Genomic DNA, 26,819 nt, shown 5'->3' with positions numbered 1-26,819 from the left:
GCAAAGCTGTTGCCAAAAAAAACAAAACAAAACAAGGAGATTGCGCCGCCTCCCATCTTCCCTCCGTGCACGAAAGGTGTCAGAAGCGCCAATTTCTCCGTGCGGATATACATAGAAACAGGCTGAATCTGACTGGAATCCTCCTTTCTTGGCTCGTAACGTTTTGTGTTTTTTCCCCCTGTTTTCCGGGCGGGACGAGCAGCTGTCCAGGGCCGAGGAGAAGATGAACGGGCTGGACGGCTGCTATTGTGAGAGAACCTGCAGCGTCAAGGGGGTCGTCTACAGGGAGGACGAGGGCTGGACAGATGGCTGCAGGAACTGCACGTGCACGGTGGGCCTTCACACTTTGACGTGTGTGCGCGTGAGGGAGAGAGAGAAAGGCTACAATTTCATCTCCCCGTGTGTAAAAGAATGAATATAATCAAAAATTATTTGCTTATTACGGCCGCTTCTTATGTTTACGAATGTCTGAGTGAGTAATCAAATAAGCACTGTAATTATGTGCGAGAGCATGAGGCTTGTGTGTGTGGGAACATGCATTTTTAATCATGTCTGTATTGCTGGTGTCTGAGCACACGGCTCAGTTATCCATATGTGACGCACACATGTTCACTGCTATAATTGTACGAGTTAGCTTTTTACGTTTATGTTTGATTGAGTTCGCAAAGGTCGAGCTGGATAGACGATTGGGTGTTGAATTGCAGCAAATTGCTGTCATTTTTTTTTTTTTTTTAGGACATTATGAGATTTTTCTAACCCCAGAGAAATGAATCGGCTTCCCATGGTGCTCCACGCTGAACACAAACAACTACGCTTTGGATTATTATACTCCCAGGCATTTACTTTGCCATATAAAAAGTGTAAAGAATTATAAATGACTGGAGATATTGGGCCGGTTCCGCATCAGCGAGCAGATTTCACCGTTTGTCAGCGCGCTCAGTTTTGAAACATGATTCTCACCGAGGAGCTGCTGAACTGCTCAATCCAGCCAATCAGATACCTTCACGCACCGCTGGCCAACATGCAATGAGAGAGAAAAGAAACCAGAGGAAAGAAATCACGTATCTCTTAATGTGCTGCACCTAATTGCTCCTGACAGATGATAATTACCATCAGGGATTTGTTCAACCCACTCAGCCAATGGAATAGCTACATTCGTTATAGGGACGCTGTTTTTGCCGTTACCCGGCTGCAATTAAGGAATTAGATGGGATGCGCTCCTTACCTTATGTGCAGCAATTAGATGTGACCTTTAAAATTCAAAGGTGAGGCATTAAGATGTTATCAATTATGTGGATCAGGTTCATAGATGTTGCTGTCACAGAGCTCTCAGCCGTGAAAACGATGTTAATTACCGTATAGGCACAGCAGCCAGAAAGTATACGCCACCGGAATGTGTTGCATGCGCTGAGAAAATATGGCTTTCACAAACCAGTTACTTATTTATTTATTTTTTTAAACTACAGTGTGCATATCGTGCTGAACTCTGATGTTCAAAAGAATCAAGGGTTCAGGCTTTGTTGTAAAACTTTAAAATGGCTGTCCTACTTTATTCCGTTGCTAGTACTTAAAATAATTTTGTATAGTTATACATGATGAAAAAATGGAAAAATTTCTCTTTTTGATGTTATGACAGTTCATTGAAAATACATTGACAAGTAGGAAAGGGGCAGGACATTATAAGATGTATCTTCTACCTGCTCCTTTTCGAACAGAAAATTTTGCATGTCACATGGGCATAATAATTTGTTTCATATTTTATTTCTTAAGTTTGTTTCATTCCATTTTATTTTGTTTTCTTTTTGATTGTTTTAAAGTCTGTTCGAAATAAATAAATAAATAAATAAATAATCCAACAATAGGAGCCAGTTCTTTACTGGTCCTGTACAATAACTGGGTTTGAGAACCAGCTTGGAGACCCACCGTTACGTCACTTAAAATGTCTCATCAGGTAAATGTTTGATCCTCTCTCTGTTATATGCTGATCTTTATGTGGAGGACTCCATCGCAGTGGAACAGTTTAACAACCCATTTCACATTATCTCTGTATTCCTGCTAAGAGATGTTCAAATACCAATTTATTTAGGTTAGTTAAAACAGCAGGCGGCGTTTGTGAACGCCACTGCAGACCTGGTTTAAGGATGTGTGGGATTCATCAAAGCAACCAGGTTGTTTTGAATTACTCATGCTGTTCTTATGAATGGGTTTGGGAATAGCATTGTGCAGCTGTTTGCAAGCTATTAACCCACATGTATCAAAATACCTCATGGAAAATAGGAAGCTGTGAGCTCTTGTAATTCCAGTGCAATTACAAGACTAAAATGCGACTAAAGACATCTGTATATATAGAGAATTTGATATCAAATTTATCAAAATTTGATATTTTGCTAATGTTAAAGTTGAGCAGTTTTACCTCAAATCTGGTCGATTAAAGTGAGCAAAGTTGTTGTAAGCGCAGCAACTTCTTGATTGGTTAGAACCCTCCTCCGGCTCCTTGATGCCGTCAGTTCCTTCCTCACTTCAGAGTTGGTTCTAAGTTGATAATTTTGTCACTTTTTGCCACATTTCACCAAAACCTTCACTGTGTTTTATCGGGATCTTATGTGGAAAAGGTCAGCACAAAGTAGTTCACAATTGTGAAGTAGGCAAAGCAATTGCTATCTTGTTCTAAGAACTTTTCACACACTGCAGAAACATAGAATCATACTAAATATTTTTGGTCTGGTTTCTAGAGCAATTATCTTGGTACACTTGAAATAAGACTTATAAGTAACTTTCCAGAGAAATACGGGAACTAGTATTAGGTTAATAAATCCTTAATATTGATGAAAAAGTTCTTGTTATTTCACTTCTGGCAGATTATTATTAGTGAAATAATCTGCCAGTGGAACAAGATCAAGTTCAATTTGGAGTTGAAATGTCTTGTTCAACTGGCACTTATTACTACGGTAGTACTTTTTCATCATTATTATTAGCTTGAACCAATCTCCTATTTGTTGCTGAAAAGTCACTTGGTTTTGTCCTATTTCAAGTGCACTAAGATGCTTTCACTAGAACCAAAAATACTTGGCAACATTTGATGTTTTTGTGATGTTAAATAAAAACCCTGTGCATTGATGTAATTTACTCTGATAAACTTAAATGAAATCTGTACTAATTTCCCCCAGAAGTCAGAGTTCACCCTTTTGTAATTTAATCAAAAAAAGGCTCCTGTGCGTGGTTTGCAGCTAGCTACAACACACATATGGAAGAAGGTTCTCTTTTCAAGTGAAGTCAAACCAAAAGTCACAAGTTGAATATTTTTGCTCACATTCAAAACGCTATGTGTGGGCAAAGAGTAACGTTGCACGTCACCCTGTAGCAACCATCCGTACGGTGAGATATGGTAGTGGCAGCATCATTCTGTTAGGATGCTCTTCCACAGCAGGAACAAGGAAGCAGCTTGGAGAGGATGAAACCAGGCAGGGTTTGCACACTTGTGTGCAGCGGCGTATATTTTAAGTTTTTTAAAGTCTTTTAAGTTATTTTAAGTCGACACGGAGAGGGTGACGGGGGCTGTGGTTGTTTGGTCACTGTTCAAACAACCTGATTTTTGTGTCTCCTGCAGAACGGCACGGTGCAATGCGAGGCCATCTCCTGCCCTCCCCCTCAGTGCCCGGCAGGCACGGCTCCTGCCTACGTGAAGGGAGCCTGCTGCAAGGAGTGCCTGCGTAAGTGGAGTACTCTTAACCTCTGCACCTTCCTACACTTACGAAAGCATGGACGTTATAGCTCAGGCACACACGCACGCACACACTCCAGATCAGAGCGGCGCAACCTCCACAAGCAGATCCAGAGAGCAAACATAACGCCTCCACCAGGGCTGCCTGACAATTGACCGGGGCTCCGCCGTGTTGCTAAGCTACATCCTAACACGTCCCTCGAGATGAGTCCGTCCTTTTGGCATATACACGGACCAATCAATTATTCACAAGCTGGCTTCAAAACACAGATGGCCAGCAGTCACATAGACGTGAGCCAGTGAATCTGGGATCGCTGCGTGCGATGAAAAGTACTTCCTATTTGTGGTGTGACACGCAGCCGCTTTGAGAAAAGTGAAGAGGAGCGAAGTGTTAAATGTTAAAGGCCCAAAATGAGGCGCACGCTTGGCAGCGTCTCCGTAAATGTCCATTTTTTAACTTTTAGCGCTCATGCGTTCTGGCTGGGGGGATAAATAATTCTGTTTCATCACATTGCTACAAAGAGGGTCAGGGTTTTTATTTTTTTTCCAGAAGTCTTTGAGCTGAGCAATGAACTCTTATTAGCCTCTTCACAGCAGCAGTCTGCATCTCATATTCTCTCAATTCCACCCTCATTACAAATGGATTTCAGTGGATATTATCCTTTCACACCATGGAATAGCTTTACTAAATAAAAAAAATAAATGTCTTTGAAAAATGGTAGAAAAAAAACGGCCAGTGTCTGGATCAATGTCCAGCTTACATGTTGTTTATACAGTCTAATCACCTTACTCTGAGGTTTGTAATTACTCATAGTCTAATTCTTTGCCCTACAAATAAGATCAGACATCATATAAAAATACAATAATACAGAATGTATGGTTGCATAGTATTTCTTTGCAGATTTGACTTCACACGTAGTGCCAGCCGACTTCCTTTCAGAGCTCGCTCCTCACTAACTCCCACGTTCTTCTGCTGTTGCTCTCCGGCTTCGTTTGCATGCGTGACATAAGACAAGGTTCAGCTCTGTCAGAAAAAGAAACCGTTAGTCTCAGGGAAGAATAGGCGATACTACCTTAACATTTTTATCTCATTGAGCGGCATTTCACAACAGTTGCAACCCATCACATTTTAAAATGTTCAAACAGCAAATATAAGATTTTTGGTAAACTAATTAAAGTTTATCGTTAATTTGGCTAGATGCGTAACTCTCATCACAAGGTGTCCACATGTCTTTAAAGTCTTAAATTTGTGTGGCAAAAATTAAGGCCTTAAGATGTCTTAAATTCCTGAATGAAAATGTAAGCTGGCCTTAAATTTGTTAATAGTAGGTCTTAAATTCTGCTATGGTGGGACTGCTTGATGTAGTTTTTTTTTTTTCTCACAGGACTTTTCTGTCAGACAAACGTTTGAGTCGCACGCAGACATCTTCATTGCATTCTGTGCATTTTGTGAGGTGGTTGAGGTAGCTCTTACTAGCTTCTAATATACATTTGCCCTAGCTAGCTAGCTTTTTGCCTCTGTCATGGGCAAGTATAAATTTGGCTGGACAACATGAATTTTTGCCACTGGCTGACTGATTCTGCCAACCCATAGAAGACTAAATGCAGAAAATAAACAAAAACTTTTAACCTGACCACTCTGGGGCATTAAGAGAGCGATATGCAGTGTGAGAAGCATAAAGCTGAGTTCACAGTTATTGGTATGCCTGATTGTAATCCAGGAAGTTCCATTACCTATATACCTATATTTACTCTTTTATGGTCTCAAACTTGATTCATGATGGCATTAAGAACATTTTTTTTTCTTAAATTTGACTTGCTCAAACCTTTAGATACCCTGTATGCCAGTGGCAAGCTTAACTCTGCCTATTCCAGGGTTTGTTAAATGAAAACCCTTGTAGTGCTGTGAAGAAGTATTTGCTCCCTGTCATATTTGTTCTGTTTGCTTTTTTATATCCACCTTAAAATCACCTTACAAATTTTAATACCTAACAAAGTTAACCTGAGAGAAAAAAAACAAAAAGCAGTTTTCAGATGATGAGCTCATTTATTATGGTGAAAAAGCAACCTGAAACTACCTGGCTGTCTGAAAAAGTGATTTTCCCCCTTTGTCTTGGAAAGCTGAGTTCAATCCTTGACTGATGCCAGATCTTTAGAAACAAGACATCACTTAAACAGAACGACACGGATTGGGCTGAAAGCAACAAATGTCCTGATGTAAAGAAATCCGTGAACAGATGAGAAACAAAGCCATTGACATCTGTCAGTGGGGAAAGGATTACAAAGCCATTTCTAAGTGATTGGAACAAAGTAAACCACTTTGGCAGCCATTACTTATTGCCAGTATTAGCTACTCCAAGACCACACAGACAACTACAGGAGCTTATGAAAGAAAATCACTACAAAACACTAGAGGGTCGGTTTTGTGTTGATTATTCAAAAGCACGAAGCAGACGTGCAAAAATGTTATTCATCAAAGGATTCTAAGGTGAAACCCACTGTTGTTGCTGATCTCCAAGAAGTTTTGGAAAATAGGACTTGAACATTTTGCCATCTCTCATGGATCCTTAAATTTAGATTTTTATCAGAAAATCTGGCTGGTAGTTTTTGACTACAAGTCTGAGCATACTCAAGTTATAAAGCAGGACAATAATCCAAAACATCAATATTATTATCAATAAAAATAACAAACACAAAAAAAAAGAACAAAGTGAAAGTTTTGGAGTGGGCTAGTCAAAGGCTGGGGTAAGTCCTATTGAGATGCTCTGTCATGACCTTAAACCGGCTAGGGCGACTTGAAAACACTGCCCCTCCTGACAAAAGCAGAAGATGTCTGTCTGTAAGGTGTAGGCTGCTACAGTTTTCAATAAACACAACATATTTAATACCATATTTATATATAAGACAAAATGTAAAGAAAATGTTTCATTTTTTAGCACTTTGCTTTGAACGTCATAAATTTTAGCTACTAGCATTTCAGCTGCTTTCATTTGTCTGAGCACAGTATTCAGGGCAGGTTATATGATATAGACTGGCAAGGTGCTGCAACATCCAATACACTCTCTCTTTCAGAATAAACTTCCTTGTGAAACGTGAAAAGAGAAAAAAGACCACTCAGATTGCTGAATCCTTAGTTGATCAAGATTTAATGTAAATGGCGTGTGATAAGGATTTCCAGGTTCTGCACACAGAAATATTCTGTCAGACATAAAGAAGAAAATACTGTTGCAGAATGTGTCTATTCCTTTGTGGATTTGACTTTACTCGTTGTTCAAGTGGACTTCATTTCAGAACTCGCTTATCACAAACTCCCACACACTTATGCTGCTGCTCTCCAGCTTCCTTTGCGAGAGCGCTACAAGATCAGATTCAGGTCAGAAAGGAAGCCATTAGTCCCGGCTTCTGAGCATCTTGCCTCAACATCATTTTGGGGGGGTTCAGCACGGGAGACTTTAACCCTAAATCTGTCTGCAGCAAGGTTTCTCTAACATAAACACGTTGCTCTTAAAACCCAACACTCCTGAGCTCACTTATCTCAACCAGGTCCATGCAGCTAATGATGAGGCATGCTGCGGATTTTGAGAGAACAGCGCCACATATTTCTCCTCAACAAAGACATGATTCGTCCTCCAAATTAAAGCCTTATCTCATTTTACTCGGCCTAGCAGGGGAGAGGGTTGCACTTTGCTTGTCTTTTTTCTTTTTCAATTGCCTGCCAAGCACAGCGCTTGAGAAGCCGTCCACCGCTCCGTGATGGTACCCGACCGGTGGTGTCAATCATCCCTGCTCCTCGCATCAACCGGAACCTGTCTGACCCCCAGTGCATCATCAAGCCGGGGCTCTATCTACCCACGTCGTTGTTTTGCAGCGCCCCCGCCCTCATCGGCCTCTTTCATTATTTAAAACAGATTCTCGTTAAGGCGGCGCTGGGAAGTGCTTTCTCTCTCAACACATTAACTATGTCATCACTTCTTCTCTCGCAGTTCTTAATTGGGTTTAACATGCTTGATTTGGTCTGACTCTCATTTACCTGAGGCTTTAAAAAGCATAAAGGAGCTTCTGATGATAAGAACAGAATATGTGAGCCATGTTAAACAGCTCTGGCTTCAGTGTTGGGAAATTTGGAGAGAAATGCAAAATGTAAGAAAAAATAAAGCCTAACTTTTCCCTAGTTGTTATTTGTAGTTTCGGTCACCAAACCATTATGTTAGGATTTTACCAAAAATCAGATTAGGGATTTATTCATGTTAATCCCCAGGAACAAACACAATACTTTTTATCAATTAAAATGTTATTCAACCTCAGGCCTCAGTTTTAAATCGGGGAACTTTGTCCCATCTCAGCTAATTTAACACAAAACAAAATGAATTCAGATATTTCAGTCTTTTGGTGCATAGACTGTATTAGTTCCAGTGGATGCGTTGGATGTGTTGGAGCATTACCTTAAGCTATTTACAGACAAGGCACATATTTTATTCTTTAAGCTGTTTATTTATCCATTTTGACCGTTCCTGTCCAGTTGTGGGGTTAGCGGGAAACTAGCTTTGCTGTTTCTGTTGAGCTCAGATTGTCTTAAAGTTTTGTTTTTTCGGGGGGGGGGGGGTTGTTTGCTCTGGTCTATGAAGCAGTGAAAACATGCTTGCACAGAATAATTCAAGCTGTTCTTTACCTAAAAAAAACTTAGGTAATGTAACGAAATATCTTGTGCTAGCTCACATCGTCTTGTTGACATGCCGTACGTAGGAAAAAAGGCAGATCATTATCTTAACTATGACATCAAAAAATGTGAAGTTGGGCTCTTAAGTCTTTGTTTACTTATAAAGTGCGTCTTCTTCAAGTGGTGTGTGTGTGTGTGTGTGTGTTTCTCCCACCAGCTGTCTGCTTGTTCGGTGGAAGAGAGTTGGTGGAGGGAGATCAGAAGGCTGTGCGCGACTCTTCTGGCAGGTGCCTGCTGTTTGAATGTCGGGTAAGTCAAGTCAGCACATACACTCAGAAACACGCGCTGCACCCGGTTTAGTGAAGAGAATTGAATCAAAATCCTCCCCTGAAAGAAAATTGGGCCATAACTCAGGTAGTAGCTCTTACACTATTGATGTCTGTGTCACAGTGTACAGTATGCTGTCTGATTAAATGCTTATTTGATATCTAAAGTGGTCTAGCTTTACAAAATTCGGGCTTACCAAGCTGCTTTTTCTGCTTCAGCTAATTTTGCTGGCCTTCTTTGTCTTTTTCTAAGCACTGCAATGTGCTGCTTCACTTAACTGTGATCTTCTTTCTTTAGCTACAGACATCAGCATTCACTCTAAAGTGAAGTGGAATCCCTCTAAACCCCTCACCGCTCAGAATCTTTACATTTGAACACACCAGAAACATTTACTCAACCACATTTAGCTCCTAGAGACACAAAGCAAAGAAAGAAGTCAGAACACTGGGTCACTTGTGTAAAACAAAACAAAACAAAACTAAAAAAAGCAGAGTACAAATCTAAAATGACTGGTTTGTTTTATATATTGAACACATTTACACATACCTCCGTTGCTGTTAGTAGTTTTATTATATCCTTCATTAATCCAGGTAAAAGTCTTAATAAATATTAAAATATTGATTTCAAGGGAGAACTGGTCCCTTTTGCACCAAAATATGCTAAAAATCAAGTACAATATTGACAATAGTTCCCACATTCTGTCAAGAAAATCCGAGCTCATCCCACTTCCCCATGCTGGAGATTTTAGTTTAACAGTAATAATAAATAAAGTTATCTTTAAAATGAATCACTCAAGTGACATCAAGGCCCAACCGTAGACTTAAGTGTCAATAAAGTTAGTTTAACAGTAATAATAAATAAAGTTATCTTTAAAATGAATCACTCAAGTGATATCTAGGCCCAACAGTAGACTTAAGTGTCAATAAAATAAATCTGGTTGTGTGTGTTGTTTTTGTCTCATGCAAACTTTGCTTTAATTCTACTTTTCTCTATTTAATCATAAGAAATCATAGTCAGTCAGAGAGAGTCATGAAGCAAGAAAAGCAGGTTTCCTGGAAAAAGAGGAAGTAAGTTCCAGCCTGCAGATTTATAAAAAATAGCTGAGACTATTCCTTATTTTAAATCATGAAAGTTTAAAGAATGAAATCTAAACATTTTGGTAATTTGATAAGATTCAAAGTAAAATACTTATATTAATATTGGTTTACTTGTAATAATATTTACACGAACATTTGTGGGAACAGTTACAAGAAAAACAAGTAACTGTAACTTTGGCATCAAATAATTAGAATCATGTATTATTCTTGGTTTCTTTTCAGAAAAACATCTGTAATAACTCACATTAAGATTATAATAAGTATAATTAATAAGTTATGGTTATAAAATCATAAATGAATGATAAATCAGAGAAGCTGAAGAAAATAAATGTGATATAAGTTATGGTTATAAAATTATAAATGAATGCTAAATCAAAGAAGCTAAAGAAAATAAATGTGATATAAATGTGATTTTGACATTGAACTTGAAATGGTGTAAAAGGTGTAACTGCAATTAAACATCACTGATATGTTGGAGGTAGAGAGTAGGTGAAAGGTGAAAGGCAAGGAACTAACAGGAGAGCAGAGATGATCAACGCCTTATTTAGAGAGTAGGTGAAAGGTTGTGCAGGCAATGGACATAGGAGGTTGAGCAACCCTGAGACATTAGCACAGACATCAGGAAATGTCTGTAAGACAGTGATGGATATGAGATCATCTGTCTAAGCAGTCAGAAACCCTATAAAAGGTGAGTGCAAAAGAGGAACCGTTCGTTGGATCCTCCGGGCAGCTTCGAGCCAAGATCGAGATGGACAAAGAACTCTGCAGCTGAAGAAGAGCCGGGGCCACGGAGCCGAAGACTGTCCGGCCATGGGGACCAACCCGTCAGCCCTACAACCTGTGGCTTCGAATCGCACTTCTCTCATCGGCTGGGTTCAGACCCCAAAGACAAAGATGAAGACAAAGGCAAAGACAAAGAAGAAGAACTGGTGCCTTCCTTCCTGCCAGCACCAAGTCCTGTGTGACCTCACCATCCATGCGGAGAGGAGGCTCATCAGACCTACAGAGATTCCTGCCTTCGCTGATCAACATCTTCCTCCTGCTGCAACACCTTCTTCATCATCAGACCTGCGGAGATCCTGGCCTTCATCGATCGGCGTCTTCCTCCTGCTGCAACACCTTCTTCATCATCAGACCTGCGGAGATCCTGGCCTTCATCGATCGGCGTCTTCCTCCTGCTGCAACACCTTCTTCATCATCAGACCTGCGGAGATCCTGGCCTTCATCGATCGGCGTCTTCCTCCTGCTGCAGCACCTTCTTCGTCGTCGTGCCAGGTCTGGGGTTCGAGGCGCCAGGCTCCGTCCGTCTCTCTCAAAGGTTCCTTTTTTAGTTTTCAGTGTCAGCAGTAGGGAAAGACAGACTAGATGATTGATTTTACTTATTTGATTATTTCTGCTACTGAATTAAGCTGTACTGACCCTTGCAAAAATGCCTTACTAATAAAATATTTAGCATAAAGAAAATCTAAAAGATGTTGTGGACATTCAGTTAATGAGTCACCTTAAAGTTCTTTGATGGTTGTAAAATAGCTGTGATGTTTGATTCTGGAGAGGAAAAAGTTTAAAATGTTTTTAAGTTGCTGGTAGCCCAAATTTAAAACGTCATCCTTGGGACTCGCCCGAGTCACTAAAACCTACCTGGTTCAATAACAAATGCAAGTTGTAAAATAAGAGAACGAGCGACCGTTAACAGGTGTGCTCTGTGAAACTAGTTGGCTGTAGGCTGCTCAGTCTGGCTAATTCACAGAGGGAAGAAGGGTGAGACACCTGGATGTAGGCCGTTAAAAATCAGGTGAATCGTTTCTCGAAACCAGCTTAAACAGAGTTTACTTCAGTTCTGGACAGGGTAAATCCCGGCAGATTTAGGAAACTCAATTAACCCGTTAGATGGAGAGCTGGTAGCACATCTCCCCTCTCAGAAGAGGAAGCAGAGAGTGAGACAGTAGAGACAGAAAGGAGGGGGGGGGTGTTGCGCAACAACAAGTGGCGCCCGAACAGGGACTCGACTAACGGAGTAGGAGGGCCCTATGCCAAGTCAGTAAAAACAGATGTGAGGATCTGAATAGCTCACTTGGTTTGTTAACTCTTAAGGAATAGAGTTAATGGTGACTGATATGGCCGTCAGTCACAACCCTTGCAGTAACTGTATGGCATACAGGTGAGGGAAAGCTTCTACTGAGGATAGATGACCGGATCCAGACAGTGAAGCTAGTAGCCAACATAGTCTAGACCCATCCCTGCTCGAGAGCGCAAAGAGAGGCTTTGGGGGATAGACAACTCGAACCGACAGAGAGACGGAGTGATGGATGATCACTTCGAGGAGGAAAATCTGGGGAAGAAACCGGAGGAAGCCGGCCGCCCAGATCGTTTGGAGAAAGAGGAGACCTCAACAGAACTGCATCAGTTTCTGCACAGCTACTGTGACTCAGACCTGAAGCAAGTGGGGAAGTTGGTTCCAAGAATGAGGAACTGAAACATCAACCCCTGACAAAGAAAAGTTGGCTCACTCTTGCTGGAGTGGATCGTGATGTCATGTTGACAAGAAAAGAAAAGACCAGCCTGCAAGCATGCACAAGAAACAGAGAAAAGTATCATCAGCTGACGATGGATGAGGAAGCACACCGCGTCCTCCACTGCAGCCATCGAGAAGACATCCGGCAACAGAGGAACAAACACCAGCAGCTGACATCATCACACAGACGCAGACATGGTTAAAGACATCCTGCTGGACCCGGAGCTTGAAATTGGGCCAGCACAACCCACCAGTAAGAAATGACCGCAAGCGACATCTGAGAAGCCAGGACAACTGGAAGGGACAATCCACACCGATGGATCCAGAAAGGGGTCCGACCAGTCGGCATACTGGGGATTTATTCTGAAGCAAGACGGCAAAGAGAGATGCCGTCAGAAAGGAAAAGCTCCCGGTAGTGCTCAAGCCGGAGAAGTAACGGCAGTACTGGAAGGATTGCTGGAGCTGGTGAAAAGGAAAATCAAGAGTGCCAGACCCGAGAGAAGCAGCTTGAGAGTGCGAGAGGGAAACAAGTAGCTCATCACAACTTATGGAAGAAGAAAGCAGAACTGAGGCTCCGCCCGAAACTTGAGGTGCAGCGACAAGGCGCACACCTGAGAAGAAGCCCTATGGAGGGGCAAAGATGACGACCTTTCGTGCCACTAAGAGAGGTTGTCTCTGCCGGTGTCGAGGTGGGACAGAACACCTAAGGACAGGTGGTCCTAGAGTAGCACGGGGACCAGGTAGTACGGTGCGTGCATAAGGCCCTCGAATATGCAGGCGTGCTACACCCCCGTGAAGAACTGAGCAAGCAGGACTGCTGGATGTCCCTTCAGCCCATCCGATGCAGCTGTGTGACTTTGAGGTATGTGGTCGATACGCAGGGCACCCAGGGCAGCGGATGGAAGGTTTGTTCATCAAGAGCACAGTCCCATGGGGTTCAGTCTGCATGGATGTAGCAGAGCCAATGGGGACAACAGGAAAGAGAGGTGAGAAGTACCTCTTGGTGCTGATGGACACAGTGACAACTGCTAGAAGAGCAGGTCTTCCCCTGCAGAGGAACTCCGTTCACGTCACAGAAAGCAGGGAGGCGAAGACACTTCTCCTTTTTGCTCAGAAAAGAAAAAGGGAAGTTGCAGCTCGAAGTGTCACTGAAAACAGGGCAGAGAGTTTGGATTAAAGCTCAAGATCGGCCTGCAGCTACGGGGATCAAGCTGAGATTCAACGCCCGAGATTTTGTAAAGCAAGTACTGAACTTCAACACAGTACTACTGATGAAGAAAGGGGTCCCTGAGGAAGCAGTGCTCAAGCCAGTTCTTAGCTACAGCAAACCAGAACATTACGAGAAGGTGGCCAGAGAATCAAGCACCATGCCATCCTACAGTAGACTGGCCACTATTACAGGAAGGTTGCCGTTCAAAGAACAACTTCAAGGCTTTGGACTGGGAGGGCCGTGAAGAAATTGGATTATGCTAAAGAAGAACTCCTGTCACCACCTGATGGATTAAAATGGAAAAGGATCATGATTACGGATAAAGCGTCATGATGCTTATGCTTTTTGCTTTGCTCTGCTGAACAGCCAGAATTTTTTTTTTTTTGTTTGAGGCCTTCTGTCTCAGCCCATCTTCCCTAAAGAATCATCCCACATCCTGAAGAACCGACAGTTCATCCAGCGAAGGTTCCTGTAGAAGAATCAGAGCGATCCAAGTTTTCTTCGACATTCATCACCTCATGGGGGAAATCAAAACTCCAAGGAGGGGGTGTCAAGAGAAGTGGAGTTTTGATGACTACACTGAGCCCTCTGTGACAACTGAGGATGAAGAATCTGCATCTTCACATCCCAGACGAACATCTTCTCTTTCCAGGGGATGAGGACGGCGAACTGCAGGAGGGTGATGGACTCCCAGCATGTGAAAGGTCTGACCTCGTGGAGGGGGTGTCAAGAAAATCCGAGCTCATCCCACTTCCCCATGCTGGAGATTTTAGTTTAACAGTAATAATAAATAAAGTTATCTTTAAAATGAATCACTCAAGTGACATCAAGGCCCAACCGTAGACTTAAGTGTCAATAAAGTTAGTTTAACAGTAATAATAAATAAAGTTATCTTTAAAATGAATCACTCAAGTGATATCTAGGCCCAACAGTAGACTTAAGTGTCAATAAAATAAATCTGGTTGTGTGTGTTGTTTTTGTCTCATGCAAACTTTGCTTTAATTCTACTTTTCTCTATTTAATCATAAGAAATCATAGTCAGTCAGAGAGAGTCATGAAGCAAGAAAAGCAGGTTTCCTGGAAAAAGAGGAAGTAAGTTCCAGCCTGCAGATTTATAAAAAATAGCTGAGACTATTCCTTATTTTAAATCATGAAAGTTTAAAGAATGAAATCTAAACATTTTGGTAATTTGATAAGATTCAAAGTAAAATACTTATATTAATATTGGTTTACTTGTAATAATATTTACACGAACATTTGTGGGAACAGTTACAAGAAAAACAAGTAACTGTAACTTTGGCATCAAATAATTAGAATCATGTATTATTCTTGGTTTCTTTTCAGAAAAACATCTGTAATAACTCACATTAAGATTATAATAAGTATAATTAATAAGTTATGGTTATAAAATCATAAATGAATGATAAATCAGAGAAGCTGAAGAAAATAAATGTGATATAAGTTATGGTTATAAAATTATAAATGAATGCTAAATCAAAGAAGCTAAAGAAAATAAATGTGATATAAATGTGATTTTGACATTGAACTTGAAATGGTGTAAAAGGTGTAACTGCAATTAAACATCACTGATATGTTGGAGGTAGAGAGTAGGTGAAAGGTGAAAGGCAAGGAACTAACAGGAGAGCAGAGATGATCAACGCCTTATTTAGAGAGTAGGTGAAAGGTTGTGCAGGCAATGGACATAGGAGGTTGAGCAACCCTGAGACATTAGCACAGACATCAGGAAATGTCTGTAAGACAGTGATGGATATGAGATCATCTGTCTAAGCAGTCAGAAACCCTATAAAAGGTGAGTGCAAAAGAGGAACCGTTCGTTGGATCCTCCGGGCAGCTTCGAGCCAAGATCGAGATGGACAAAGAACTCTGCAGCTGAAGAAGAGCCGGGGCCACGGAGCCGAAGACTGTCCGGCCATGGGGACCAACCCGTCAGCCCTACAACCTGTGGCTTCGAATCGCACTTCTCTCATCGGCTGGGTTCAGACCCCAAAGACAAAGATGAAGACAAAGGCAAAGACAAAGAAGAAGAACTGGTGCCTTCCTTCCTGCCAGCACCAAGTCCTGTGTGACCTCACCATCCATGCGGAGAGGAGGCTCATCAGACCTACAGAGATTCCTGCCTTCGCTGATCAACATCTTCCTCCTGCTGCAACACCTTCTTCATCATCAGACCTGCGGAGATCCTGGCCTTCATCGATCGGCGTCTTCCTCCTGCTGCAACACCTTCTTCATCATCAGACCTGCGGAGATCCTGGCCTTCATCGATCGGCGTCTTCCTCCTGCTGCAACACCTTCTTCATCATCAGACCTGCGGAGATCCTGGCCTTCATCGATCGGCGTCTTCCTCCTGCTGCAACACCTTCTTCATCATCAGACCTGCGGAGATCCTGGCCTTCATCGATCGGCGTCTTCCTCCTGCTGCAGCACCTTCTTCGTCGTCGTGCCAGGTCTGGGGTTCGAGGCGCCAGGCTCCGTCCGTCTCTCTCAAAGGTTCCTTTTTTAGTTTTCAGTGTCAGCAGTAGGGAAAGACAGACTAGATGATTGATTTTACTTATTTGATTATTTCTGCTACTGAATTAAGCTGTACTGACCCTTGCAAAAATGCCTTACTAATAAAATATTTAGCATAAAGAAAATCTAAAAGATGTTGTGGACATTCAGTTAATGAGTCACCTTAAAGTTCTTTGATGGTTGTAAAATAGCTGTGATGTTTGATTCTGGAGAGGAAAAAGTTTAAAATGTTTTTAAGTTGCTGGTAGCCCAAATTTAAAACGTCATCCTTGGGACTCGCCCGAGTCACTAAAACCTACCTGGTTCAATAACAAATGCAAGTTGTAAAATAAGAGAACGAGCGACCGTTAACAGGTGTGCTCTGTGAAACTAGTTGGCTGTAGGCTGCTCAGTCTGGCTAATTCACAGAGGGAAGAAGGGTGAGACACCTGGATGTAGGCCGTTAAAAATCAGGTGAATCGTTTCTCGAAACCAGCTTAAACAGAGTTTACTTCAGTTCTGGACAGGGTAAATCCCGGCAGATTTAGGAAACTCAATTAACCCGTTAGATGGAGAGCTGGTAGCACATCTCCCCTCTCAGAAGAGGAAGCAGAGAGTGAGACAGTAGAGACAGAAAGGAGGGGGGGGGTGTTGCGCAACAACAATTCTTATAAGATTTTACCATCTTAGTTTTGGCCATTTGAATAATTTTTAATTTTAGTAACTTTTACCCTTTGGAAATATCTTTTCATTTTTCTACGCATTTAGCAAAACGTTAAGTTGGGCAAAGCTGAAGCGAACATCCAAAGTCAACTGGAAAAAATTCAGTGAACCATTGATGTAAGCCAACATCATTGTTTCATTTGAATAAAATTTAAATTTGAAGTTCGATAACTTATCACAAAGGGTATTTGTGTCAAAAATGAAGAACAATTTTAGTTCTCCATATTAGGAGCCCTGAGGATCTCCTTGGATACTGGCAGAAAAGGAGAAAAGGAACCCAACATGATTGGTCCACTTTATTCAAACTGATAAGTAATGTGAAACCAACATGCAGCAATTGCAGAAAACATCATTTCATTTAGTCTGTTTGCAAAATAAGTGTCAAATGAATCAAACAACAACTAAAAATCAAGTGTGTTAGAAAATAATCAGACCAAGGCAATTTAGCCCAACTGCACATATTCCTTGTGTGTTTTTTTTTTTAATTGTCTGTCATATATGTATTGGAAGCTCCCCTGCCTTTACCGTGATGAAAAATTGCGCCAAATTCACATATCTACTTCAGCAGTGTTGTGCCTTGCAGTAGATAAGAGGCTCAGCTGAGCTCTGCTGCTCTGCGGTGCATCTGTCATCGACTGTAGCCATTTTCCAAAGCTAGTCATCAGACACAATGTTGACTCAAATTAGTTCTATTAAGTAATTATTCAAAATGTTTAACTTTTGTCCGCCTGCTGCACCAGATGGGTGCATTGCTCACTTTTGGGAGTACTTCACTTGATGGCATTTCACCAGACAGGCTCAATCAATCACAGAAAAGTGATCTGAAGTTTTAATCACCCGTCTGCGCCATAACAAACCAACTGATTCCTGGGATCCAATGAACCGCTGGAATGAGCCGTTCCAGACAGCTGTCTGGCTCGCTTGCTCGCACCCCACCTGGCCCATCTGTAGTCCCCGCAAAAATGACTGGCAGCCCCCCGGCAGATCAAAGAAGTGGGGAAGGGGAGGGCTGTCAGTCAGCCCAACGCTGCAAACTTCTCCAGGCTCCCCCTGACAGCTGCTTGTCATGCCTCTGATCTTCTGTCTGCCTGCTGGCTGAAAAGGATGGCGGAGGTTTTTAGGGTGGTTGGCGAGAAGTACCGCTACCAAGGAAACTTTTTTGTTGTTGTTGTTGTTTAGGCTTTTTGAGGAAAAGTTAAGCAGAATTTCACACAGGACTACGATGAGATGAGTTCATAAAACATCAGCTTTTACCAGGAGACCATTTTAAGATGAAGCAAAACGTTTCTTTGATTGAGATGTTTGATTGTTGTCATCCAAGCTATCTCAGAATTTTAATGAGTCCAAATTAGCATCAATGGAACGCGCACAGATTACATCATTAGGGAAGCTGGCTACAGGCATGTGGGGAAAAGATAACCTCTAATCAGTTTCACACACTGACTAAATGCAGCCTTAATCCAAATGTTTGATTCACCATTTGTTTCCTTTAATAAAGACACACTATTTCTTTTTCTCACCTCCAAAGATAGATTTGGGGGTGGCGGGGGGAGATCTCTGAGAGGCCAATCCATAATTGGACTGTAATGAACGTAGGAGGAAGAGGGAGAGCGGAACATTGGAAAAGGAAACACAATAGATGAATAATTACCTACATAATTATCCTTAGGACCTGAGAAAATGAAGGATAGCAGAGTTCACCCCAGAAGTAGCTCATGGGAATTTTGATGTGCCCTTCACAGGAGCGAAGCATGCATCGAGTCGTCCCCACCGATCCCTGTCCTGAACTCAGCTGCCCGGAGTCGGAGCAAGTCACTTTGAGCAGCAGATGCTGTAAAGTCTGCAGAGGTATTGAAGATTTGTCATGCTGCAAATGTTTTAGCCAGCCCATTATTCTGCAACACTCATTGCACATTATAGAGTATGTCCAGGTGTTACAGATGTGTCTGTGATGCTAACCAGATAGACCAGGAGTTTCATTGTTAAGTGTCGTCTACATTTGTAGGCATGCCTGGGAAAGATGTATTGAAACACCTTTAAAAAAATCCTACATAAAAAAATTGTGGGAACATTTATTTATTAAGGAAAGACTACCATATCAGAAAATGAGAAAAATCAAAGTCACAATTATAGTATATACACCCTGACAATTACGCTAGAGTTCACACATTTAATCTTTTCCAATATGTCAGTCAACTTTAAATCAGTGAACCACAACTTCCTGTTTACTTCTAGTACAAATATGACATTATGCTGTACAAGGAACTGGGAAGAGAGGTAAAAAGTCTCCATAGCAGCTATGTGTGTACTACCTGTTTGTGTGGGATGACAAAAATGCATTTTTTTGGCCACCATCATAAACACAAAAATGTGGAGTTACCTACATTGTTCTCTCTTTAATTGCAATTAAGCTGTGTTCTAGTTTCATTTGGCAAAAATTTACCTCATGCCTGTTGATGCAATGAAGCTGTAACTCATCCAGCAAACCTGAGAGGCTTGTTAAAGTGCATTGCACCATGGGATCTTTGAAATGTGAAAGACTCAGCCTCTAAACTAAAGTTTTTGTTAATAAATCTTTGGACTACCCACATGACAGAGATTAAAATCCATCCTCCTTGGATTAGGGTTAGGGTCCTGGGGCCTTAAAGAGCCCAGATGTAAATCCTGCAGAAAACCTTTGGAATGAGCTGAAAGACATCAAGATGTCATAAGAGGCGTCCAAGGATTCTTGGTAATTTAGTGAGAGTTTGCAAACAGGAATGTCCAGAGATTCCTCTCTCTGGATGCTGCAGCCTTAAAAAAATTTTATTAGAGAAGACTGCTATTGGTCAGATGTAGTGACGTTCGGTGAGGTTCATACCTGGTGAGGCACTGACTTAATCATAATCAGATTTACAAATATAGACCCCCTGCATGTTATTGTTTACATAAGAAAATTTCGCGCATATAGACAACGCTGGAGGGCAAAAAGACTATTCTTATACATGTCATGCATAGCCGTAGAATAATTCCGTTACCTCAATCAAACTTGGACCTGTAGACATTATTAATTTTGTGCTGTGCTGCACAGCAAAGGGAAAAATCGTTACAGTACAACTCAAAGCCACTTCTTTCTCGCTCTTTGTATCAGCGCAGCTACGCGCAGAATTGTTGCTATAGCAACTGACAACAACGCCACAAAAAAAAAACAACACTTAAATATTTCCCACACAAAGAGCAGGACATTCAGTCTATTGCAGTAGCATGGTTTTAGGCTTAATTTTTATTTTGCGATTATTAATAAGTGATTGATGTAGTAAGAGGAGAAAACTATAAACATATCGCTGCACTTGACTCTATGGCAGGGGTCCCCAAACTTTCTCCTGTGAGGGCCACATAACTTGTCCCTTCTCTGATGGGGGGGCCGGGGTCAGTTTGTAACAGAAAAAGTGTGACGATTGTAAGAGTGCTAAATATAAAAATGTATTGTTTTTCAGAAAGCACAATCAAATAACCTTTTCTGGATTCTTCAGAGAACAAAAGTCAGGAAATAACACTATTTATGAAATAAATAATAACCAAATAACACTGGGTTCTCCACATAAAAAAAAGGGATAGGGTCAATTATATGCATGTATAAAATAGTTACTAACTAATAGTTAATAATAAATAAAGTTCATTACTAAGGAACATTTTATTGCAAAAGTCCAACTTATCAAATAAAAATGCACATATATGAAAATACTCTGGTATTGTTCAGGGGGCCGGACCAAATGTGGAGGCGGGCCGCATCTGGCCCGCGGGCCGTAGTTTGGGGACCACTGCTCTATGGCTAGCTTCATGGCTAGCTCACTGTTACTGTCTCTTACTCTGCAGTTGTGGAGTCACAATGTCTGGGATCATGAGCGCCCCCTGCCATGAGGCAATAGAACTGCCTGCCTCACCTCGATTCTGTTCTCTGCCGTTTCTGATCGCTCCTCAGCACAGGAAACACGTTACACACACAGTTGGTGACAAAAAACCACCAACTGTGGTACATTGTACAACTGTACAATGTACAGTTGTACATTGTACAACTGTACATTGTATACACAAGCTAAATTATGGAAAATCAGTTCATACAATAAATGTTTTTTTAGCCATTTTATTGGCGACCTACAGACAGGAGGAACATGCTCTCATCGAGTGGCAGCATCAATCCCAGGTGAGGCTCAGCTCGCTGCTGCCTCACCGGCTTCGCTTCCCAGCATTTGAATGGGAAAATGCAGAAATTCAGCGATTTTGAAGAAAAAATAATTAGAATTGGTTAAGCTAAATGAAAAATAGATACTTTAGAGTACAAACCACAGGGTGAAATTAGAAATATAAATTATTTTATCATTATATATTATTTTTCCATGATGAAAGGTGAGGCTCTGCCTTACCTGCCTCCCCTGACCGAACGTCACTGATCAGATGTATAAACCATCATTGTGGCAGCAGCGGCTTCATTAAAACGTAGCTTTTACAATTCTTTACCAGGTTTGCAACTAAGTATGGAGGAAGCTATAGATGAAAATACAAATAGCCTAAATATTGCTAAAGGTGCCATCATCAGTCATTTTCTATTAGGTAATGTGTTGTTATCTAATAGAAAATTAGGTAACAATTGAGATATAACATCAGTGTAAAATGTAAATATTAAGCATTTATATAATCTTTAATATTGATTATTTTTTCTGGTGAAAACTGACATGTAGAAAATACAAATTTTTAACATTTTCTTTAGTGTCTAGAGCAACTACTAGTATTTTTGCCTAAATATGCCAGCAAGAGACTCAACAGTTGAAACACCACGAAGCAAAGTATAAATGATCCTGAAACCAAACCTTTCCTCCACCCTCTACTCCTGTCTCCTCTGTGTGTTTCAACCTTTGTGGATGCGCGCCTGCTGCAGGTCATGACTTCTGCTCAGAGGGCCACGGCTGCATGGAGCACTCCGACTGCGTGAACCTGGAGGCAGGAGACTGCTGCGTCTGTAAGGACGGCTTCCGCCCACTGCGCGATGATAACGCCTACTGTGAAGGTACGACGGGGCTCTGAATAACAACACCCCGACTTTAAGCCGAAGTTAGTTTGCCCTACACAAGAGGGCATTCGGGCTTTCTTTCTTCTGGTTTGTGTTAATGTGCGTGAGTCGCATTCGAAAAGGTCGTATGAATAAAAAAAAATAAAATAGAAGAAAAGAGTGCCCTCTGGGAAGAAGGTGGCATTGTGAAACTAATGTTATTTTTACACCCAGATTTACAGAGCAGTCCTGGCTCAAGATAACCCTGTGTATCATCCATGACAGCAGACAAATATAACAGCGTGGGTGACATTGAAATAAGAAGGTGGAAAATTGAAGTGAGTTAGTGAGGAGGATGTGTGTATTGTGGCTTACAAAGTGTTCAAGACACTAAAACTTTTCCGCAATTCCTGATATTAGAGCCAAAAGCTTAGCTGCGTTTTATTTTTAAAGTAGTGTATAATTGTGAGGTGGAAGAAAAATGATTCAAGCAGTTGCAATGTAATGGGTTTGGTGTCTTTACCCTTTTCCACATTCTAAGTAACACATTGTTGCAAGTGTCACAAATTAATATTTGTCATCTTGCAGAGATCGCATCATTGTCAGCATAAGCAGTAGTGCATGTTTACTGCATTTGTTTGCTGGTCATATAAAGAATGTACATAAGAAGCAGTTTTGTAGATGAAGTACTTGAAGAATGTAAAACACTTTAAGTACTTATACGGCCAACGATACAAAGCTACGGAAAGCGTGGAAAAGAGGCGAAGAAGCGTGTGCAAGTAGGTTAGGGTGGGTGGAGAGATGTGTCAAGCGTGATGTGTGATGAAAGGGGATCGGCAAGAATGAAAGGAAAGGTGTAGAAGACAGTAGTGAGACCATGATGCAGTAAAGTTCAGAGACAGTACCAAGGAGGAGGCAGAGCTGAATGTCGCAGAGGTCTAGATGTTGAAGTTCTCCTGGAGTGTGACGAGGATGGATAGGATGAGGAATGGATAAATCAGAGGGACAGCTCACAGTAGATGTTTTGGAGATGAAGTCAGAGAGGCCAGAGTGAGATGACTTGGACATGTTCAGGAAAGAAACAGTAGATGGATTTCCATTACAAATGCGCATAGAACTTTTTTGATCTAATATTGACAAAACACAGTTTGAAAATGGTGCTGTTCCCATTAAAAAAGAAACACAATTAAAATCAAATGTGAAGAAGTCTGCTGACCTGAGTTTTTATCAGTCATCAGAGGAGACAGCAGCGCCTCGATCAGGCATTTTGTAATGACAAGCTCCTTATACTTGGGAGCTGCTACTTGTGCAGCTTTTTGGGAAAACTGAAGTTAGCGATTGTACATGGAAACCAGTGCCTACATATAAGTGCATTGCTGCTGTACACAAACTGGCGTGATGCGGAAAAAAGAAAAAAAACAATTTCCATTGCGGTTTTGCGAAATACTCAAATTTGAATGTGGCTGAGAAATGACCTCATCCGTGCGCAAAATCCTGTTTGGACCAGTTATTTGTAATTCCAATTTGCGCAGTTCTATGGTCAATGAAAACACAGCTTCTAATTAAATCAGCAGAAGGATGAAGAGGTCGAAACCACCAGGCAGGAGCTCCAGAAAGGAGATTTATAGATTTATGGATGTGGTGAAAGAGGACATGAAGTTAGTTGGTGTGAGAGTATGGAAGGCGTAGGACTAAATGATTTGCTGTGACAACTCCTGGACAGAAAAGCTAAAAGAGAAGAAGAAGAAGGTAGGAATATGCAGCCTTGTATTGTAAAAATTAGACTTTTCTCTGATTGCCTTTTAAATTACCCAGCTGAAAATAATAACAACAAAAAAAAACACCTCCTCTACCCCTTGATGAACAGGTCACTTGCTGTTGATGGCGGGTTCAAATACTCGTGCATGAAACCGAATTCCTCCTCTGTTGTCTTTGCTGAGTCTTACCCGCTACATCATTAAAGATAATAACTTTATCACCACGCTCTCCTGCAGTAGAGAATGTAGTAGCTGCTATCCTTGTGCGTCTCGAGCATTAATGAGCGAATGAGGCTTCTTCAAAGTAACTCTCATTCTTCCTCTCCTGACCCTGAGAGCTGCCCTGTCGATACGCAGCCTGCTTGATCTTCTCTTTTCGTGGTGTGTGCTGTTATGGAGCATCTGTTAGCGGGCGAACGTCTCTGCCTATTTTGTTAGCATTTCAGACCCTCCCTGTCGGATCTGCTCTGTCAGCTCTATCAAGATGAGGCTGGTGCATTAATCAAGCCGTAGAGGGATTTTTCTGCTATCGTGCGGATGCTAAACCTAAGATGCAGTGGTTCGGAGGTTCAGCCAATCACATTATTTTACTGATGGGACTATTTTCCCAGGTGGTTAGCTTTAGGGAATCTGCTTGGGCACAAAACTATCTGATGTAAATGTATGGGAAGAAAACCTGTAGGTGTTAGAGTTTTAATCAGACAGAAAATGAACGCATAATTAATCGTAACAGTGCGTAGCCATGGTCGCACTGAAAACATCGTTTACTCTGAGTCAAGATAATTAATATTACCATTAGGTACGTATTCCTTTGAGATAAATGTGATATGTTAATTACAAGAGCTAGTCAATACATCATTCTTTATAAGTCATTCAGGTTTTCAGATATAGACAAATATATTTGTTTTACATGTTCATTTGTCAGCCCAGACTGACTGAAGAGATATGAATTAATTTTTAGCAGCATATGTGGACTGCAGCCGTGTCTTTTTGGCATTTGGCAACTTTTATGGTTTTGTTAACTGGATGCAGTTGACATCTACGGGTGTGAAATTATTTCAAAGCCAACAAGCCATGGTGAGCAAAGCTCAGTAAGTCTAATAACAGACTTACTGAGTCATCGATGCCTCATTCAGGAGGTGAAAGAAGAACCCAGAAAAACATCTAAAACAACTTAGATCTCTCTTATCTGTCACAATAAGCAAATCATGCAAATAGAAATTATTCACTCATTTGAGTAATTGATTTATTGTCATTTTTCTCTTTTCTTTCTCTTTCTACCAAAAACTTGATGACAAAAGTCTTCAGTCTGGTGCATTGGTCTCAACTATCCCTTTTTTTGAAGGTTAATTTTGTTTATAGAGATTTCATAAATTCATTTTTGTCTGCTGTTTCTGTTGCTTTGTTTATTTATTTTGGATATTTAAAATATCTTTCAGTTCCAGTGTTAAATGTTCATTGTAATTTAAAGTTTACTGATCTTTGAGTAAAGGGAGAAGGACCTCGCTGCAGCAAACAGAAAGAGGCGGGGACGGACCACTGCCAGTCTCATACCTTATTTGGAAATGGGACCATTGCACTCCGGAAGTTAAGGGGGCGCTATTTCTTATATTATTCCCGATCTCCCGTTTTTATTTTCTTTTGATATCTGTGATATATCTTCACCTTTAGGAAGAAGTTGAACTCTCGGCATGTCTTTGAACTTGTCTCTTTTATTTACTTCAGCGCAGCTCACGGTTTTTAACAAATTCTGTAGCTTTCTGTATACTTCTAAATCTGCTTCTTAGTCGGATCTTTTCGGGCTTGCTACCGCCTCTAGTGGCTTGGGGGTGGTAACACAACTAATATAATTACATTACTAAATCAGAATAGCACAAAGTCTTTATTATTTGCTATTAATTCCGGCATTAGTGGCACCGTAAAAGATAAATTATAAAACACCATATTTTTCCATTTCCTTAAGGATGTAGAGCTAATTAAATGACACATTGTTATTGTAACAGATCTACTGTATGTGTCCTATTGTAAACTGACGCAATATTTCTGAAAATAAAGGATCAGACAATCAGATATTGTGATGCTAATATGTTGGTTTTTAGCAGAATGAGGTTTTAGAGTGAGCTAATCAAAATCCGGATGTAAATCTAAGTAGGAGACTGTTCTGATCTAAGACAGACTTCTAATGCTCTCTGTGGTTAGCTGGTGTCTCAAGCCTTGGCTCTGTAATACTTTCCAGACTGAGAGTTGTTAAGGGAGGGAGTTATGTATTTACTTGATTGTGCTAAGAAATGGATTTATGTGCAAGGAAAATACATAAAATATGTATTTTTATTTTATGTATTTTCCATGCACATAAATCCATTTCTTAGCACAATCAAGTAACTCTGTAACCTTCAGTTGTTATGAAAATGCTAGGTATATCAAAAGGAACTTAAAGGAAATTAGACTTTGCATCATAGCCGAATCTTTTTAAGAACGTCCTTTCCAACACTCTCCCTTCAGCACATCATCACAACAGTGCTTCGCCACGATGCTGTTTACAACCGATTTTAGGATTGTTGTAGTTTGTATTAGGAGCTCAGCAGATGTGCAGTTCCACCAGGTGATTGCTAATTGTCGCTACCGCTAGTCTGGAGGAGCTTGGCTGGAGACTGCAGCTCCAAGGAGCTGCTTTGGGGGAATAGGCAGCACATTGTATGAGCAGGTTTTAAGGCACCCCTGAATGGATTCCTCGAACATGTATGAATGTATTAAAGCAACACTCCAGCGTTGGTTTTGATAACGGAATAACATTATAGCATGATATAAAGCTCTAAAAAGTTGATTTTGCATAATATCTCCCACCTCCTTTAAAACATTTCTTTAGATCGTGGCAGGATCTGGTGCTTTTTCTTTTTTTTGACATTTTTGGCTACTTCATGTTGTTTACCTTTTTTTCTACTGGTCTGGTAGTAATCAGGCCTCAGTCTGGCTAAAACATTTAAATACTTGCTCTTCTTCTCTTGTTGCTAAAGGCTTGTTACAGATGAAAGCGAGTAGTAAAGTGAAGATTCAGTAATGTTTTCTTTTTTTATACAATCACTTGATTCTGCCTGATTTGAGTTATATTGCAATAAATTGGGTTGAATCAAAAGGATTTTGAGTGAACTGGGTTTTGTGCTATATAAATAAACTTAGCTTGAGAACGTCGTATCAGAAAAGGCAGTCTCATTTGTTACATGCCCAGTAGATCTCTCCAAATCCACTAAAAGCCCTCAGAAAATGTGCATGTTTTCTTTTTC

At 40.9% G+C, this 26,819-nt stretch overlaps 1 protein-coding gene across 1 annotated transcript in view; it reads left to right on the top strand.

The window, feature by feature from the left end:
* Nucleotides 1–26,819, top strand: part of nell2 (neural EGFL like 2) — a 108,988-nt gene that overhangs the window by 22,977 nt on the left and 59,192 nt on the right. Inside the window, exons 8-12 of the mRNA XM_023353341.1 lie at nt 203–331; nt 3,608–3,710; nt 8,596–8,687; nt 18,498–18,603; nt 21,671–21,799. Coding sequence (XP_023209109.1) covers nt 203–331; nt 3,608–3,710; nt 8,596–8,687; nt 18,498–18,603; nt 21,671–21,799 — 559 coding nt within the window. The remainder of the gene's footprint in view (nt 1–202; nt 332–3,607; nt 3,711–8,595; nt 8,688–18,497; nt 18,604–21,670; nt 21,800–26,819) is intronic.

Source organism: Xiphophorus maculatus, chromosome 2 (assembly GCF_002775205.1).
Source record: "Xiphophorus maculatus strain JP 163 A chromosome 2, X_maculatus-5.0-male, whole genome shotgun sequence".
Taxonomy (NCBI): domain Eukaryota; kingdom Metazoa; phylum Chordata; class Actinopteri; order Cyprinodontiformes; family Poeciliidae; genus Xiphophorus; species Xiphophorus maculatus.
This window is presented reverse-complemented; position numbering and strand designations above follow the sequence as displayed.